The sequence below is a fragment of the Callorhinchus milii genome, unplaced genomic scaffold (assembly GCF_018977255.1).
Source record: "Callorhinchus milii isolate IMCB2004 unplaced genomic scaffold, IMCB_Cmil_1.0 Scaffold13, whole genome shotgun sequence".
Classification (NCBI taxonomy): domain Eukaryota; kingdom Metazoa; phylum Chordata; class Chondrichthyes; order Chimaeriformes; family Callorhinchidae; genus Callorhinchus; species Callorhinchus milii.
This window is the reverse complement of record NW_024704754.1, coordinates 10546986-10566644: the sequence shown is the minus strand read 5'-3', so window position 1 is coordinate 10566644 and position 19659 is coordinate 10546986. Positions and strand designations below refer to the sequence as shown.

The 19659-nt window shown below is 40.8% G+C and overlaps 1 protein-coding gene across 1 annotated transcript; it reads right to left on the bottom strand.

The window, feature by feature from the left end:
- Positions 1–8273: 8273 nt before the first annotated feature.
- LOC103177267 (actin, clone 302-like) lies at positions 8274–10438 on the bottom strand. Its single transcript, XM_007891356.1, has 2 exons — positions 10413–10438; positions 8274–9384 (listed from the first exon to the last, which is right to left on the bottom strand). The coding sequence occupies exons 1-2, from the start codon at positions 10436–10438 to the stop codon at positions 8274–8276; spliced, it is 1137 nt and encodes a 378-aa protein (XP_007889547.1).
- Between the last annotated feature and the right edge of the window lie 9221 nt (positions 10439–19659).

Genomic DNA, 19659 nt, shown 5'->3' with positions numbered 1-19659 from the left:
GGGTGATTCGATAACAACTTTTAAGAGAGAAATAGATAATTATTTGGGGAGGACAAGTTTGCAGGGCTATGGGGAGAGAGCGGGGGAGTGGGATTGATTTGGATAGTCTTTTCAAAGAGCCGGCACAGGCATGATGGGCTGAATGGGCTCCTTCTGTGCTGTATAATCCTATGATTCTATCTTGATATTTTTATCTCACTCTTCTCTTCTGTAGTTTAAGAGTTGTCGTTGCCATAGCAATAGTTCTTCACTCTGGGCTGCATCTTGCATTCTGGTTGATCCTCATTCTCAAGGGATTAGAAACTATCAGATGGAATCTAATAGAACTGGAGGCAAAAATCTGTATGTCTCATAATCAGTGTGTAAGATACTGCGCCTCTGTCACTGTTCATACACATCAAATTTAATTCCAATGAACTCACCAGGATTACTGGGTATCCTTGGCAATCAATCTTGCTGAGCTCTTGTATTGAGATATTTTGTCAAGAGGATACAGCTTCTTTAAAGTAAACTCCTAATGTCTACACTTTCCATTCCAACAGTTCCGTATTAAACCCACCATGCTCAATCGTACCGACTTGCTTCAGTTGCAATCTTGCCTTAGCATCAAACTGTTGAAGGTTCAAGACTTGAGTTCATAGTCCAGGCTGATACTTGAATTATTGTAGAGTTAATAATAACACTGGTAATATTAATAATATTAGTACAGTAATGCAGAGTATTGCATTGTTGCGGGTGCCATCTTTCTCGTAAGACATTAAACAAAGTGAAACATTAAAGCAGGGTTGACTTGCACCTGATCCCATTGATTTTTGCTGCCGGCAGTTTGAAAGCATAGATTTATTTTTCTGCCATTGATTTTAAAGGAACATTAATCTCAGATTGCAATTGGATAATGTGTCAGCCTGATCCAGTTGGTAACCAAACTCCGCTCCCCGATTACCCCAGTCCTTGCCAGACTGCACTGGTTGCCTGTCCCAGAGAAGATCGACTTCAAGATACCCACCCTTGTCTTCAAATCCCTCCAATCCTCTGCACGCCACTACCTTTCTGACCTCCTCTCTCTTCAAAACAGTGCCTGTTGCCTTCATTCCACCGGGTCTGGCCTCCTTCTCGTCCCCCAAGTCCTCCGCTCCACTCTCGCCAGCCGTGCCTTCAGCCACTATGCCCCGAGGCTCTGAAACTCCCCTCGTCACTCCCTTCACCTCGCCCCCTCTCTTCCTATTTTCAGATCTCAGTGCCTTTTATGTTGGGAGGACGTCCCAATGCGCTGGACAGACTAGAGTTCTGGACCTGAGCTGGGGGTCGGGGAGGATGAAGGGCAGGGGGTGAAGCAGGGAGATCGAAAGCACAGTCGAAGAGGAGGTCTTGAGATGGGTCTTGAAGGTGGCAAGGGAGGGGGCAATGCGGAGGGACTGTGGGATGGCATTCCAGAGGGTGGGGGCAGAGTGGCGGAAGGCTAATAGTGGGGCGAGCGAGGCGGGGGACATGAAGGAGGCTAGAGCCCGCTGAGCAGAAGAAGCAAGCAGGATGGTAGGGGGATAGGAGGTTGCAGAGGTAGGGCTAGCAAGACCGTGGAGGGCTTTGAAGGTGAGGACGAGGATCTTGAACTGTATCCTCTGTGTGATGGGAAGCCAGTGGAGTTGGGTGAGGATGGGGGTGATAGGGTCACAAAGCCTTGTGTGAGAGAAGACATGGGCTACAGAGTTCTGGATGATCTGCAGCCTGTGGAGGGAGGAGTTGGGGAGGCCAACAAGCAAGGAGTTTGCATAGTCGAGCCTCGATGTATAAGGGTTTCAGCGGCCTGCTGAGTGAGACAATGGCAGAGCCGGGCAAATTGCAGAAGTGGGGGAAGGCAGAGTGGATCATGGTGTAGATATGGGATAGAAAGGATAGTTGAGGATCAAACAAGATCCCAAGATTCCGGACTGGCTTAGCAAGGGGTGGTGAGCAACCATGGATGGTGATGCTGTCAGTGCCTGAGGTGAGGAGGCGCGGACGGGAGCCAATCAGGAGAACCTCAGGAAACTGTGAGTTGGAAATCTGAAATAAACCCAGGAAACACTGAAAATCCACAGCAGAGAAATCAGCCTCGAAACGAATGTTGCGGCAGAAAATGAACCATTTGATTGATCAACGCAAAGCCAGTCGGTCTTCCTGTACTGCAACATAGCAAGGTGCATTAATCACTTTTGATTAAATTAACATTTCACTTGTAAACCTTTATCAGACAGCAGGTTTCACCTAAAATGTTAAGCTATTTTTCTCTTTCAGATGCTGATGGATGAATCTACTGTGGATTTATAGTGTTTTCTGTTTTTGTTTCATGTACAATAAGCTTTAATCCTCATTCTAATCAAACACTTGGCCACATTTCATTCATGCAGGAAACACAGTTTGGCTGATTGTCTTTTCAAAGAGACACAGGCAGATGGACCCTCGAGGGTCTGTATAAGAAAGTGGCATCCATTCAAACCTCAAAAACCCAAGTCACAGATTGACATCCATTGTAAGCGTTTACATTTTGTGCGTGTGTGTGTGTGTCTGAATATGTGTGTGTCTTTATATCTTGGAAAAAATCAGGCAAGTCTCAACCCACCACAAAATTGGATTAGTTTAGCCTATTCAATGAAATTGTCTCCGTAATGAGGAAATCTGTTCAGACAGTGATGTTCAAGGGCAGCAGGCAGAGATTCATACTGTTGAGAATAGAGCTCCCTGTTCACATTGTCACTGAATAAGCCAATGTTATTCAAATAATCAGGACTGAAGAAGAAAGGATATGCACAATATCACTCCTGTCTGGGAGGCACTGTTAGCAGTTTATTTTTTGCCCCTGTAATGTGATCATCAAAGTAAAGAATGACGATGCTTAAGGAATGGAAATGTCCATTCTTCCCCCTTACCCTACCCAACTTCCACTGAATCAAGCCTTTGGAGATCAGGAACTCATGCAGATTCAGTAGGATTAGTGCTGGTTTCCAAATCTTAATTTTGACCAATTTCTGTTCCAAGTTGCATCTCAAATTGATTAACATTGCTTATGTATTAAGAGACAACTGAGATAGCAGGTAGATTCTGCGGGTGTAGTAACTTTCACATTTCATTGTCATTGTGGCCAATCCAATAATGGAACACAAATCATTATGGCTGAGATCAGCTAACTCAGCACAGACCCAGATTCAAAACAGTCAAACATTCTGGTCTTAATGGCTTAGTCCCAGGCCAACAGTCTCATTGTTTTAATATAATAATATTCTTTTAATATAATAATAATCCTTGCATTTGATATAGCACTTTTCATGCCTTCTAGACATCTCAAAGCGCTTCACAGAATATACTGTAAAGTGAATTGACTGTATATTTGTGGGCAAAACCCTGCAGCCAATTACGCACAGCAATGTCCCACAAACAGTCGTGAATTGAAGTGACCAATTTTATTATTATTGGGTTTTTTCTTGAAGGATTATTATCAGGCATGGAGTAAGGAAATTTGCCCAAGGATTCGCCCTGCCAGGAATCAAATCCAGGTCTCTTGCTTGCGAGGCGAGAGCTCTAACCATTGAGTCAATATGCTATCGATATCCTGGCCATATTTATTTAGGTATTTATTGAAACTCCTCAAAGTAGTCACAGAGCTATTTTCCCTTGGAGTGACAAGGTATCACTGTGTATGAATTATGAATAAGTTTTAGTCAATTTTAAAATTCTGTTTTAAATGATCAGAGTCAATGCTCTCTAGAACTCAGTCCCAGAGTCTTTCTGACCTATCCCCTCACTTTCAAAGCCGGTCTGAGGGCTTACCGTTTTCAGTCATCTTTCTCCCCCTATGCTCTTTAGCTGTCACTGCTCCGGTTGTGTGAAAATGTTTTTTGTGATGTCCTTCTGACTTGAAAAGCACTATGTAAACTTTAATTGTATTGTAAATTGTATTTTGTATAAGGTGCTCAAAACAATCAAGTGTAGCGTTATGTTGACGAGGAACCCACCTAAAACTCAAAGATAAAGATATTAAACTATGCATTGATTAGATTTAGCTGCAAAATAAATAATTTAAGTGATTTGAGATAGCATGTTGTGATACAGCTGTTTTCTGGATGCAGGCTATGGAAGTATTTCTAACAACATTGTAAGGGATTCAGTGTAACACTGTCAGATCACTGTCAGGTCCCAGAGGACAATATGGCAGCCAAAAAAAAAACAATTAGAAAGGTAGGGAAGCAAACAGAGAGGGAGGTAGATTAAGTTACGTGGAGAAAATTTGAGCTTGTTCAACCTGAGGGACAAAGCCTTTGAACTGCATCTTCCATCACTTTGTATTGAACCTGGACCAGAGCCAGCAGAAAGGGAGCCCTCATTGGTTGCTAAGCGAAATAACATCACAATAGCTCAAACTCCATATGCGTCTTATGTTACTTATTTTTTGCTCTCAACGAATTCCCATTACTTCCAGTTCATTGCTTCCTGTGTACNTTTTTTGATTCCAGTTTGCTTGTTGCCCATTTCATCACGTGAACTTCCATTGGTCTTGGTGGGGGTACAAGTCAAATGCTTTACTATATAGGGAGTGAGTGGTCTTCTGGAGATGTGTCCATTTGATCACTGGCAGTTTAATAGGGAAGGGAAGCTACTTTATTGGGATGATATGGACAACAACTTGCATTCGTATAGTGCTCTCACATAGGGTAGAGTCCCAGAGTGCTCAGTGGACTGAGTTAGCAGTAATCTAAACTAGAGAGGCTACTGTAAGATGAGAGGGTTGGTATTCTGATGTAATGAACTGAATGACCTTTTTCCTCCGAACATCTCTTGCGATTAAAAGTATTGTCCAAGTAAGGCTTTGGGTGTCTCAGGTATTTTCTTGCATTGCCACCCTCTCACACATATTCACTCCTCTTTCAAAGGCAATGACTCAAGCCAGAGCAAAGCTCAGCAGCTGCCAACTACCCTACGGCATCTCTCAGCTTGTCTTGTGCTGGTGATGAATTTGTCTGATCCCTGCTAACTAAAAGTAATTTGAGCAAAACTGTTGTTTAGTTTTATGAATACATCATTGTGTTTATAGTTGTTCCACGTCGGCAACCAAACAAGTCTGTCCTTCAGCTTGGATAAACAAAGTACGCAAAACATTTAAACAGGCAGGTGGTTCATTCTCACATTATCTTTCCTGGTGACCTGTTCTCGGCATAAATTACCCATCTGTGTAAAGAAATTCACCCCTAAATTCATTTTTAATTTAAAATAATAATCCTTGCATTTGATATAGTGTCTTATCACATCCTTATACCATTCAGGGCATTTTCTATGACCTGAATGGCACTTCCTATGACCATTCTCCATGGATGTAGTTAAAAACGGAAGGATCGAAATTCCGGTAGACAAACAAGGCCACGAATACCAACCACCCAAGGGGGGTGCTTCTCCACAAGACTGGAGCACAGAGCGATTCCTCGCCCCCACCCCCCATGGGAGACAGCAGCACTTTAACAGCCCGTTGTTATGTGCTTCTATTCAGCTCCATTATGGCTCCAAATTCTGGGTTTTGAATCACCAAATGCCTACATTCCCAATCAATCTCCAGCACAATATCTCTGAATAATGGGCAAAAAATAATATTACACACACTTTCATAGGGGTAAATAAAACATGATTGTACAATCCTGGTGATCCTTGTATTTTCTAATGGGGGCGGGGGCAAGGAGAGTGTTTACAGTTACAGTTAGTGATTAGGGAGAACTATGATTTTTATTTACCTAACTCAAAATGCTGAAGTCAAATGTTGTCAGTTGTAGAGTCCCCTGGTGAGATTAGCTAACTTTGCACTAAGGACAGGGATTTGAATCTACAACCTCTGGAGTCTATATGTCTCAATCATCGAGGAGTCTAGAATATGTCTCTCAAATAAACATTTGAAGACTTTCCAGGGATGTTCTCTGTTCTACCATAGTCTCCATTATAGATTTACAAGTGAAGAAAATGATCAGGAAGAAGAGTTTGAGAAGTGCACTACAGAAATGATCACTGCTCCACACTGAGGTCTGAACTTTCCTCTCCATCATCCATTGTGAGTCTGACCTTTCATACTGTCAGCAGCATCCCTCCTAAAGAACAGGACCAACAACCAGAGAGGGGTAAAGATAAAGATCCTATGGCACAATTCAATAAGAGAAGAGTTTCTAACAGCGTCAACAATCCTACAGAAAATAAGTCAGTAACTCTGTGGCTGTTTGTGGTAAATTGCTGTGCACAAACGTACTACCACGTTCGTCTACAAATACACAACAAATCCGTTGAGATGTCGATGACATAACAAGGTGCTATATCAAATGCAAGGGTTATAGGATACAGAAGAATGTGTGTTGTGTGTGTGTGTGTGTGTGTGAGAGAGAGAAAGACAACAATACAGTTACAATTTTCCTAAGCATGATTTTTTTATTGCACCTAGTAATAAGCTCAGATGATAACAAACTTTATAATCTTTTAGTATTGCTGGAACCCCCTGCATTGAAAACGCTTATCTTAAGCTTACTTTGGGACCAATAATCTTTCCAGCCTCTTATATATGTCCAGCACATTGTTAAAGGAGTTAATCAATCACCTAACTCATGTTGCTGGAAACCTGTGTTCTACCAATCCGTTATTTTACAAGAAATAAAATGAGTCATCTTCAGCTTGATGCTAGCACATCAAGATGTTTATTGTGGATAGAAGTTAAGTTTCAAATGTATTGGTCTTTTCCCGAAGCATCTGACCTGTACAATAACGTAGCTTTGACCTGTACAATAACAGATACAATCTGTACAATCTGTGGAGTCCTGTAGCTCAGTGGTTAGAGCACTCGCTTTGCAAGTGAGAGACCTGAGTTCAATTCCAGGCAGAGGGCGAACCCTTGGGCAAGTTTCCTTACTCCACACATCTAATAATAATCCCTCCAAAAACCAAAAACAATAATAAATTGGTCACTTTCAATCTACGACTGTTTGTGGGACATTGCTGTGCGCAATTGGCTGCCGCGTTCGCCCACAAATATACAGTCAATTCACTTTACAGTGTCTTCTGTGAAGTGCTTCAGGACGTCCTCCCGACGTGAAAAGCGCTATATCAAATGCAAGAATTATTATTATTATTATTATTATAGATACGGCAATATAGCATCCCGTTCACTTTTCTTACCAATATTTGGAAATGGTGAGTGATAATTAAACTATACCATTCTTTCAAGTTCCTGCTAGATACGTTTTAACCCATTCATGGAAAATACAGTTCTTCAACATTCACTTGCAACATGCAATTTATTATTATTATTATTATTAATTTCTTGCCTTTCTCCATGTTGACCTTAATTTGCTCAGTACTGGTGCATTTCAATGTGTAAAACCATAAGATGTCAACAGGCTAATTGCCTAAGGGTAAGACATCATAGCCAAGCCAATTCTGTCCTAACCTAATATCCCCATATTTTCCAGCAGTTGATCAGAAACCCCCAATATTTACCCCTTCAAAGATAGTGTGGCAAATTGTGATGCTTCTATTACCAACTTGATTGAGATGTACTAATTCAACACAGACCAGGAATCAAATATGGTTTATATTGATCAGTGCCATATTAAGTGGTATGTTTCATTAAGTGAGTTATAAGGAGATCTTATGCTTTTTGTGGAGTGCTATAGCTCAGTGGTTAGAGCACTCGACTCACAAGTGAGAGGACCTAGGTTCGTTTCTCAGGCAGGGCGAAACATTGGGCAAGTTTCCTTACTCCACATCGTCTGTTTATCTAGTAGAAAGTAGGAACCTGGTTGTTATTCGATTGGCAGATCGCATTTCTGGGGGTAATAATCCCTTNAAAAAAAATAATTTGATCATTTAATCCATGATTGTCTGTAGGACACTGCTGTGCACAATTAGCTGCTGCGTTTTGCCCCAAAACATAGTCAATTCACTTTACAGTAAATTCTGTGAAGTGCTTTAAGACGTCTAGTAGACGTGGTAAGACACTATACCAAATACAAGTATTATTATTATTTTTATCATAGTGGATAGTCACTCAGAAGTATCCAGGAAGACATACCACAGCTACTGTCTTAAATTTGCTCCATTTGTAAGACGGGACGGACAAGAAATACAACACCTAAATCAGAATTAACAGCAAGAAATATTAATTTCAAATCTTTTGTTGATTTGACCACTCAAAACATTGTGAGCTATGAAGTAGTATTTGATCACATACAATTTAAAATTTGATCACTATAGTCACACTTTGGGACAAACAGTTCTTAGAAACACCTCTTGTTGACCACAGATGGCCCAAAGTCGTTGTAATCGTTCACTGTGATCCACATGTGCTTGAAGGATGCCAAGCTGGTTAAGATGGAGGCCCCCATCCAAACGGAGTAGTTTCTTTCTGGTGGGGCAATGACTTTGACTTGTATGCCGCTGGGAGTCTGCAACTTGATCTCCTTAAGCAACCGTTCCTCCATTCCCGGGAAGAGCGTGGAGCCGCCAGACAGCAACATGTTGCTGTACAATTCCTTGTGTAGTCGTTGTTCACATTTTGTGATACTGCTCAGCATCAATCGGTGCACTCCAAGTTCTTTGGAACTCATAGTCTCTGGAGTAAAGAGCATTTCAGGAGCTGCGTAGAGCTCGTTTTCAATCGTAATGTGAGTTCCATCTGGCAATCTGTACTCCCTTTGGATCTCTTCAACTGGTTTCTTGCTCTCCAACTTGGGATCCAGGGAGATGTAGCACAGTTTCTCTTTAATGTCCTGCATGATCTCGGTTTCTATTTTCTCAGCAAAGATATGCCCATTCTCCAACATGAGCCTCCAAATATTTTCAGTGATGTCCCCACCTGCCACGTTAAGTCTTTTGACAGCGTCAGGTAGATAGTATCCCTCATAGATGGGCACAGCATCAGTCACTCCATACCCACTATCCAAGACGATTCCCCGAGTGCGCCCTGATGTATAAAGTGCCAAAGTTGCGGGAATGGCTATATACATGGCTGGTACAGAAAAGCCTTCAAACATGATCTCAGCCATTCTTTCCCTGTTAAAAAAGGGAGTTAATGGAGCAGCAGTCAGCAAAACTGGCCTTTCTTTGGATTTCACATGCAGTTCGAAGCCATATATGTATCTCCAGATCATCTCCATCTCTTCCCAACAAATCACAATGCCACGCTCAATTGGGTACTTCAAAGACAGAACTTCTCTTCTGGCTTGGGCAGCTTTACCAACATAATAGTCTTTTAGGTTGGTGCTCCGTGACCCCTTTGTGACTTTAGAGCAGCCAACAACAGATGGTATGACTGATGTAGGGATGCTATCACCAACTATTCCAGATTTGCAGAGCCCAGATCCATTGTCAATAATCACTGCAGGAGTGGCCATCATTTTGATCATATTCCAAAATAAACCACACAATGACGTGTAACTAGTTGAGAGAAGTGACACGTTTTGAAACGTTACAAAGGTGGTGGGGGGGGGGGGGGATCTGAATGAATGTTTTGCTCCTTCTGCACTGGTAAGTCCAGTCACTAAAGCCATAACTGTGGGGGGGTGAGGGTTATCCGGCTCTGATTGTTACACTTACGATGATATCATAATGAGCTGCCACATGAGCAAGGAAATGAGCCACTTGCAATATTAACTCCCACCTCTGCCAGGACTGGCCTATGATTACTATGGCTGAATACGAGTAAAAACAAATCTACCATCTGAAATATCATCCTTATCAAAATGCTTTCGTTTTACAAAAATTAAAGGAACAGTACTTAAATTTACAATTTATTTTTCCTAAAAGACGCTATCAGTAAGATCAAAAACTGGTAACAAGAGTGATATAGATTTTAAAAAGGGGTTTTATCAATCAGTTTTAGAGACAACAATATTGCATTGAACCATATAAGCCTCATAATTGGAGGAAAACTGATGCTAGGCATGTGATTACAATGTTTTGTAACTCAATGTTTTCTGACGAGCTTTCCAACCAATGACAATATACACATTTCTAATCCAACTTGTCAATGTTTGGCATGAAACCAGTTCAACACATCACCCCCTCATCCTGCAACCCATCTCAGCTGCAAACCTTGGACTGCTCCAATGCCTGGGATGTCCTCCCAATGTGCTCTATCAATGTAAATTTGTATTGTATTGTATCATGTCACGATCTGACCTAAATTAGTTTTGTTGGAATGTGACTATTCCAAGCTTGTTCAACGACTGACATTAGATGATTTTTACTGGGTATTTGACCTTTGTTTACGATTGCCACTGACTGACATTTTATCTTCTGTAATAAGCTTAGAATTTTCACTGATGGGCATTTGCTTTTGTAATAGATTAGGACTGTCACCTACTGGGGTCAATTCTTGAATGAGGCTAGTATTGAGACTGGTTCTTAGTGGTTGGTCATCAGGTATTTCAGAATCAGACATGATTGGTGTTAGACCTCTCAATAGACTGGGACTGACACTAACTGATGATAGACTTCCATCACGATTTTTGCTGGAAAACATTGAATAATTGTTGCTGTCTGATGAAGATAGATCTTCAAATAGACTGGGACTAGCACTGATTGCTCTTATACCTCCTAGTAAACTATCAGAACTAGCTGAATATTTACTCTCTGTTTCATCAAAACTATACCTGAATTTTGGAGATTCTGATGAACTGCAATTTTTACTAAGCAGCATTAAACGTCCAATTAGACCAGGATTGTCTCTGATTGATATTTGATGTCCTTCTAGAGTGAAATTGGGACTGGATGATGATTTCTGTTTTTTTAGAATGGATTTGGTGCTGCAACTTGCTGACTGTAAAGTGTTACAGCTATTATCACGTTCCAATACATGGGGACTGCTAACCAGTGTTTGCAATGTATTTTCTGATGAACTGGAACTGTACAATTCATTTTGGGTTGAACGCAGATTGACCTGTGATACATGTTGCAGTGGGGAGGAATGTTTGCTTTTGAACATTACTTCATCTTGTACATTGAGGCTTTTGCTGACTGACATTTGTTTTTTCGTTGGAGGGTGATTTAAACTCTTCAACATTCTTGTTGAACTGCGATTTACAGTTGCTAACTGTGGACCTTGTGATTGAGTGTGAGCACCACTTGTCATCACTGCAGGTTTGTTTTGAATGGAAATCTGACTTCCTACTGGATTGGGATTGACACTTTTACTTTTTGCTACGTTACAATCAATGTTTTGAAGCATATCTTCTGAAAAACTAGCACTGTCCATAATCAAAGTTGGACTTTCTTGTTCGCAGGGATTATAGTTTGATGTGCTTTTAGGTGATATTGGAACAGGATTCTCTCTGACTGTCATTTGACCTTTTATTCGATGAAATTTTTTGCTGATCCACTTTTGATATGTATTTTCCACCATGTTTTTTTCATCATCAACTAGATGTTCTGTTAACTTAAGCTTGTCACTGATTGACGTCCGATCTGGTTTTATTTTCGAATTATGACTAACTAACAATTGATGTTTTCGTTCTGTTATGTTGTGATTGTCAGTAATTGACGACTCTCTTGTTGATGTGGTGTAGTTATGACTGGCAGACAATCGGCTTTCTGATACATTGGGATTCTCACTGACCGATGTTCGATGTTTTGCACTCGGATTACCACTGGCTGACAATCGATGCTCTGTCACATTGACATGGTCACTGACTAAAGTTTGTTTTTTTGCTCCACTGTACTTACCACTGACTGACAATCGATGTGTCACGTTGGGATTCTCACTGATTGACAGACGATGTTTCACATTTGGGTCATCACTGAGTGACAAACGATATTGTGTTGCATTGGAATTCTCACTGAATGATATCTTTTTTTTTGCTCCAGTATATTTATTACTAACTGGTGATCGATGTTCTGTTTTATTGGGATTATTGTCGACTGAAGTCTGGTTTTGTTTTAGACTGGAATTATCATCAATTGACAATGGATGTTCCGTTAGATTGGGATTATCACTGAATGATGTCTTTTTTTTGTTTCCTATATATTTACCACAAACTAAAGATCGATGTTCTGTCTCATTGGGATTATCACTGACTGAAGTTTGGTGTTGTTTTAGATTAGAATTGTCATCGATTAGCAATCGATGTTCTGTTACATTGGAATTCTCCCTAAATGATGTCTTTATTTTGGTTTGGGTGTATTTACCACGAGCTGACAATCGATGCTCTATTTCAATGAGTTTGTCACTGACTGACGTTTGATCTTGTGTTACTTTGGGACCGTCATGAACAGCCGTTTCTTCTTTTAAACTGGGATTATTACTGATCGTCAATCGGTGTTCTGTTGCATTGGGATTTAAAGTGATTGATGTTTTACTCTTCGTTTGGGTAGATTTATCATTACCCAACAATTGAAATCCTTTTTTACAGGGATTCGCTGTGTAGTGGCCTTTTACGGTAGATTTATCATTGATCGACATTGGATGTACTGTTACTCTAATACTGGATCTTCTGTTCTGATCAGGTTATTAGTTGGGAGTTCTCCTGACATGAAAGGCACTATACAAATGTAATTTGTTGTAGGTTATTATTGAGATAGAATCAAGGTTCTGGTATGTTGGAGCTGTGACTGACTGACTCCAATGTTCTGGAATTGTCCCTTTCAATATTGCACCTCTGTTAGACAATGATTGTGACTGATTAATGTTTGATCTGCTACTTTGCTGGGATTGTCACTAACCAACAGTGGACACTGTTAGATTAGATTGTTATTAACTTACATAACATAGCATTACAGACTTCCAATATTCACTGACCAAATTAGGATTTCTTGTTTTGACTGAGAATTAACCAACATCCACTCTTAGAAATGTCACTGACCAATAGCACTGTTGGATACAGATCCTCCGGTTAGATAGGTATGGTTACTGCTGGCCCCAAGATTGGTACAGTCACTGGTAGATTCAAGGCCGTCCTGCTACATTGAGCTGTGAGACCTGCTAGACTGGTACTGTCACTGCCAGATGTGACACCTCCTGTTAGACTGATGGTGCCACTGCTAGATTTGAGATCTTCTGTAACATTAGTGCTATCATTATGAGATGTGAGATCTGATGTTGGACTAGGACAGTATCTGCTAGATATGAGATCTACTGCCAGATAGGTGCAATCACTACCAGACGCAAGAACTTTTGTTAGTCAGGCACTTTCACTACTAGACACAAGAGCTTGTATCCGAAAGGTACTGTTATTGCTAGACTTGAGACCTCCTGTAATATTGTTGCTGCCACAGCTAGATGCAAAATCTACTGTTAGAGTAGTACTATCCCTGGTAGATGTGAGATCTCCTGTTGGAATGAAAGTGACACTGCTATTTGTGAGACTGCTAGTTAGTCTGGTACTATGACTCCAAGATCTCCTGCTAGTTGGGTACCGTCACTGATCAGTTTGGGATCTCCTGTTAGTCTAGTGCTGCTGTTGCTAGACACAAGACCTTCTGATAGACTGGTGCTGTCACTGTTAGATCCTGCCCCTGCAGGAAACACGGAAATAAAAGAAAAATACTTAATAAATCCAAGTTACTTTTTTAATTCATTGGGAAATGCTCTGATTGGTAACTTTCAGCTTCTGATCATATCCCTCTATTCCCAGCACTGACATATTTCCCTTTGCAGGCGGAAAATTCAACCTCAAATTTTAAACATTTCCAAATTTCAAAATAACCATTCTCATTCTTGCCCATTGTACAGTATTGGTGAAATGAACATAAACCATTTCCATTTATCTTTTATTAATTGCCTGAAATATAATCAACCCTGTGCTAAATTCCCCCTGAGACAGAAGCACACGTTCAAAGTCAGATTACTTTTCAGTCTGGGTTTTGTTCAGATGGTGTTCCTTGAATGAATGATTTCAATGGGCTGTGGGAGACGGGCGATAATTGACCACTTCCAGCTTCACTTTATTGAGTTCCTGATCTGTGCCTGAGCTCTCCAGATAATTAACCATAATCTTAGCAGGTGTTGGCTACACCAAAGCCAGCAGCTGCAGAACTCCCTGCTGATCACTGTTGTGCATCAATTTATTAGGAATGTGGTGCACGTAGAAAATTAATGATATTGAGTGTTGTGATTTGAAACAAGGTGAGAGTATTTTGATTATCTATTCCACTCCCCATCCAATAATAAAATAAATGAATAATTTTAAGCAAACCTGTGGTGAAAGACATAACTAAGGCATCAGTAACATTATTTAGCTTAACAAAATTATATTTGTTTAATATATTAATATTGGAATTAATCAAATAATTGCATTTTGCCCACAAAATTTGCAGTCAATTCACTGTACAGTATATTCTGTGAAGCATTTTAAGACATCTCAACAATGTGATAAGGCACTATATTAAATGCAAGGATTAGTATTATTAGAAACAAGATTTAGGAGATTGTGTCATGGGTCTTGGTTTCAATACAGTGAGAGTGCAGCAAGGAGAAAGATTGTACAGAGTGACTGACCCTAAGGTTTAGGGAACAAGTAATTTATTTATAAATTTGCATTTATATAGCGCTGTTCATGTGGGCTGGCATCTCAGAGCATTTAAACAATGAGCATATTAGTGTTAAAACAGAGAGAGTGTTTAAAGGTGGAGGGCATAAATAAGAGCAAGCATTTTTTGTTATCTAACCAAGAGTGCAAAAACATCTGGAACAGTCTCTTCAGATATGATACCCAGATTGAAGTCTTTGACAAACTTGGCTGTGTGTGGAAATAATTGCTATTGAATAGAAAGAGAAAAGGAAGCTTCTGGGAACATGCTTTAGTAAAGGAGAGGATGTGAGATTTCTATTTGAGATCAGATTGGCTGCTGAGATAAGAACATCGGTAACCAAAAAAGGATTGAGTGGAACTGTTGAACCTTAATGGTGTTTAGCAGTTGTTTAGACAAAAGACATGAAGAAACTCTGCCTTTGAGGAATAGAAAGCAACAAATTGAGCATTGCTCAGTCAAAAGGAGATGATAGTTTAGAAAGAACTTCAATAAATGTTGAGTTTAATCAATGGTAAAAAGTGGATGGGCTTGGATGGTGAATTGAGAACATCAGGTGAACATTTCAAAGCACTATTTTGCTAATTACTGTTTTGTTAGACATTATTTCCAAAGATAAATGTGGCAGTCAGTTTGAAAACAGCAAGGTCCACAAAGAGACATGAAATGAATAATCAATTTATCTAGAGACAACTTTTGGCCAGAACACTGGGAGAAACTCCCTTCTTTTTTCAAATTGTGTCATGGGATCTTAAACATCTACCTGAGCCAGGCTGACACCTGGGTTAGTGTGTTGGTGTCAGCTCATGCAGACCTATTTACACATTGGGTTAAAAACTCACTCCTATCTGGTGTTATATAACTCATTCCTCATCATTAGCCCCTGTACATTGTTAATCTATTCCTAGGTAATGGGGGAGGCGGTGTCAACCTATTTTGTGTTATGCATTTTGTGTGCCTCAGCACCATCACTCATACATAAGACACCAGGTAACACTACTACTAAGAACTAGTCTATGCATTGCAAGGGTAGCTTCTGTGTGTGAACCTTGTAAATGTTATTTACCCACTGCAGAAGATGTCATGTCTTGCAAACCTTGGCACAGTCAGCATAAATTGTTTCACAGTATTTCTGTAAAATAGAGAACACATCACAAACCAGCAATTACACTGGACAAGCAAATTAGTAGCAAACAAGTTATAGCTAGGAATTAGTCATCCTGATTCATGACTATTGTGACTTCTATTCTCTTAACTTGTGCAAGGGCTTTAACTAAGATTAGTTGTTTTTTAATAAATCTACTTTGGGACATGTGAAATATCATTTAATAATAATAAATAATCCCTGCGTTTGATATACCACCTTATCATGTCTTCTAGAGGTCTCAAAGCGCTTCACAGAATATACTGTAAAGTTAATTGACTGTATATTTTGGACCTAATTTTTTTATTTTTATACATACCTTGGATCTACTGGATGTAATATTTACCAGTCGATGCAAGGAAATAAAAGCAATACAATTTACATTCAAATAACCCCTTTCATGTTGGAAGGACATGTCAAAGAGGTTTACACTGCTGAATGGGCACCTGAGCCATGGAGGTGCATCAATAATGGAATTGGACAAATATCATGGTCTTGCTTCTGTTGTCAGTTTTCTCTCCTCCCCCCACCACAAAAAAACCACCAACTCTTTGTTAGGACTTCACTAAACCTTGGGTGACTGTAAATATTACATTCAATGGCTCTCTGATATTTAGACTCTGAATGTAAATTGATATTTATACAAACAATGAATCTCACAGCTCAGAATCGATTAGAAACTAAGACTAAGTGAGAGCCTGACTTACCATGTGTTAAAGACACACGGGTGAGCAGTGAAGTCCTGATGGTATCTCATAGCAGTAAACAAAACCATTGGATCCATAGTTGTCATCAGGCTATGAAGTGCAGGGCTTATTCTAATTGGTTGGTTGGTTTGAGTCACCTGCTCATTTGTAGTAGTTTGGTTGCCAGGGAATGATTGTTTCCTGCTGGTTATTACCAGTGTGTTCAGGTCAGAGTTAGGTGATTTATCATGACTGAATGTGAGGTTGATCTGATAACTAATAAAGTCCAAAAACAAGAACAACAATAACTTGCACTTATATAGCACCCTCCACACAGGGTAGCATCTCAGAGCACTTAACAATGGTGAAGCCTGACTCCGAATTGGGGGGAGTGGGGAGGTGGCCGTAAACATGGTTAAAAGTAAGGTTTTCAGGTGGGACTTGAAAGAGAAGCGCGAGGGGGCAAGGCGGAGGGATTGAGGGAGAGTGTTCCAGAGTTTGGGGGCATAGTGGCAGAAAGCGTAATCTCCGAGGGACGAGCAGGAGGCTGGTGCCAGTCGAGTGGAGACACTGGGTGGTGGATTGGGGAGTGATGGAGTTAGAGAGGTACGGAGGTGCCAGGGAGTGAATGGATTTGAACACAAGCGTGAGGATCTTGAAGTCAATTCGTTCGGTGATGGGGAGCCAGAACTGGTGAGATGTGGGTACAGAGTTTGGTCCGGGTCAGTATGCGGGCAGCAGAGCTTTGAATGAGCTGGATCTATTGAATGGTAGAGCTGGGGAGACCAGCAAGGAGTGCACTGGAGTAATCCAAGCGAAAGATGACAAAAGCATGCACAAAGGTTTTGACTGCATTTGGGGTGAGGTACAGTCGGAAGCGGGCAATGTGATGGCGGTGGAAGAAGGTTGTCCTGGTCAGGGACTGGATGTGAGGAAGGAATGATAGAACCGGACGCCTAGGTTGTTCACTGGTTCAGTGAGTCTGAGGGAGACCCCAGGGAGGTTGAGAAGTTTAGATCCGCAGGAGTGAAGACATTGATAGTAGACGAGAAGTATGACATCCGTCTTGTCTACATTCAGCTGCAGGAAGTTTACTCTCATCTAGGCCCTGATGTCTGCCAGACAAGTTGATAGAACATCAGCGGACCTGGAGTTGAAGCTAGAGGAGGCAAAGTAGATTTGTGTGTCATCTGCATACATGTGGAAGTTTACCCCATGTCTGCAGATGACATCACCCAGAGGGAGCATATAGGAAGTGATTCTTCAAAATTATTGTGTCCAATTATTTTTCTAATCTTTCCCCCATTGGCATATGCCTGTGCTGCCAGGGACCAGCCTCTTTATGCCAGAATGCTGTTCCACAGGCCCTGGTTGGTTGTCATTCAATACTGTCCCCAAGTGCCCATTGTTCAAATGTAAACGTTGGCAGTGAATGTCAACAAGTCACTTGATCGTAGATGACATCACAACCAAGCCTCTCTCTTCACCCAACCGCTACACACAAAAACTACCAGAAGAGGGGTTAGAACGAGTAATGCAGCTCGGTTTTCCCTTCCAAACCCTGGGGAAAGGCTGGGGTTAATTTAGTCTCCTCAGTGCAACTTTGGCTAAGACCAGCAAACTCAGCACAGACCAGGATTCGAACCAGTGAGCTCTAGGTCCACAAGTTGCTACACTTTTGTCTACACCATCAGGGCGACCCGGACTGTCTCCAATTTCAAACTTCATCAAAAATCATTTTATAATCAGCCCAAGAACAGTCAATGTATCATAGACCCATGCCTGTACTTGGAGCACAATTGGTCTTAGTAGCCCTGGATTAGAGGGGTGAAAATCAGCTACGATTCCTGCTTCTGATCTCTATTTAAAGATCCTGCTGTAAAGTGTGTATGTGGCTGTGAAGATATTGTCACCCAAGAAGTTAGAATGTATTACAGTCACAACAACTTGTGTTTATCTAGCGCCCTCCACATAGGATAGCATTCACAGTGTTTTGATTCTGATTCAGTTATTGAAAAGTAACTCCTTATATATAAAACTTCTATAGGAATACCACTTATTAATGTCACATATTACCACTTGTAGCCAAATGGTTAAAATTTCTAACTTTTATTTTCAGATGGGAAATAGCCCCACCTACTGCCTTGATTGAGGACTTGAGAAACGAGTCTGTCAGTTCCCATTCATGCCTTCAGTTCCACTCCATGAGGCCACCATTATCACTTTTATGTTACGGCTCTCCTATGTTCCCATTAAGTTCATGAGGAGTCCAGAACAAATCTGCTAACCGTTTATACAATCAATTTAAGGTGAATAAAACAATGGTTGCAGGAAAAATAGTGATTGTTTTTGATCATTAAAATAAAGTACTGTACTGGTTCATTTCCTACTTTTGCATTGACTCCACTTTGTCTTCAGCACCTGCATTGTCTCGTGCGGCATTCCTCAGGGCTCTGTCCTTTATCCTTTCCCAACATCTACATGCTCCATCTTGATGACATGATCTGCAGACATTGGGTCAACTTCCACATGTAATATAAAAAATAATAATAATCCTTACATTCTAGATGTCTCAAAGTGATTCACAGAATATACTGTAAAGTGAATTGACTGTATATTTATGGGCGAAACGCAGCAGACAATTGCACACAGAAGTGTCCCACAAACAGACGTGGATTGAAGTGACCAATTTATTATTGGGTTTTTTTCTTGAGTGATTATTATCAGGCGTGTGGAGTAAGGAAACTCGCCCAAGGTTTTGCCTTGGCGGGAATTGAACCCAGGTCTCTTGCTTACAAGGTGAGCGCTCTAACCACTGAGCTACAGAACTCCACTGTAGTTATGTATGTGTTATGTATGCAGATCACACCCAACTCTATCTCTCTGCCTCCGCCCTCGACTCCAGGACCACTGCTGTGGAGTCCTGTAGCTCAGTGGTTAGAGCACTCGCTTTGCAAGTGAGAGACCTGAGTTCAATTCCAGTCAGAGGGCGAAACCTTGGGCAAGTTTCCTTACTCCACACGCCTAATAATAATCCCTCCAAAACTAAAAACAATAATTAAATTGGTCATTTTCAATCTACGACTGTTTGTGGGACATTGCTGTGCGCAATTGGCTGCCGCGTTCGCCCACAAATATACAGTCAATTCACTTTACAGTGTGTTCTGTGAAGCGCTTTGGGACGTCCTCCCGACGTGAAAAGCGCTATATCAAATGCAAGGATTATTATTATTATTATTATTATTATTATTATAGAATGTCTGTCAGACATCAAGTCCTGGATAAGAGCTAACTTTCTCCAGTTGAATG

Bases quoted from the DNA above. Each gene is read 5' to 3' on its own strand.
- LOC103177267 (XM_007891356.1), bottom strand. From the start codon at position 10,438: ATGTCTGATTCTGAAATACCTGATGA. The intron at 9,385-10,412 runs CCAACCACTAAG...CAAAATGATGGC, and splicing joins GATTCTGAAATACCTGATGA to CACTCCTGCAGTGATTATTG.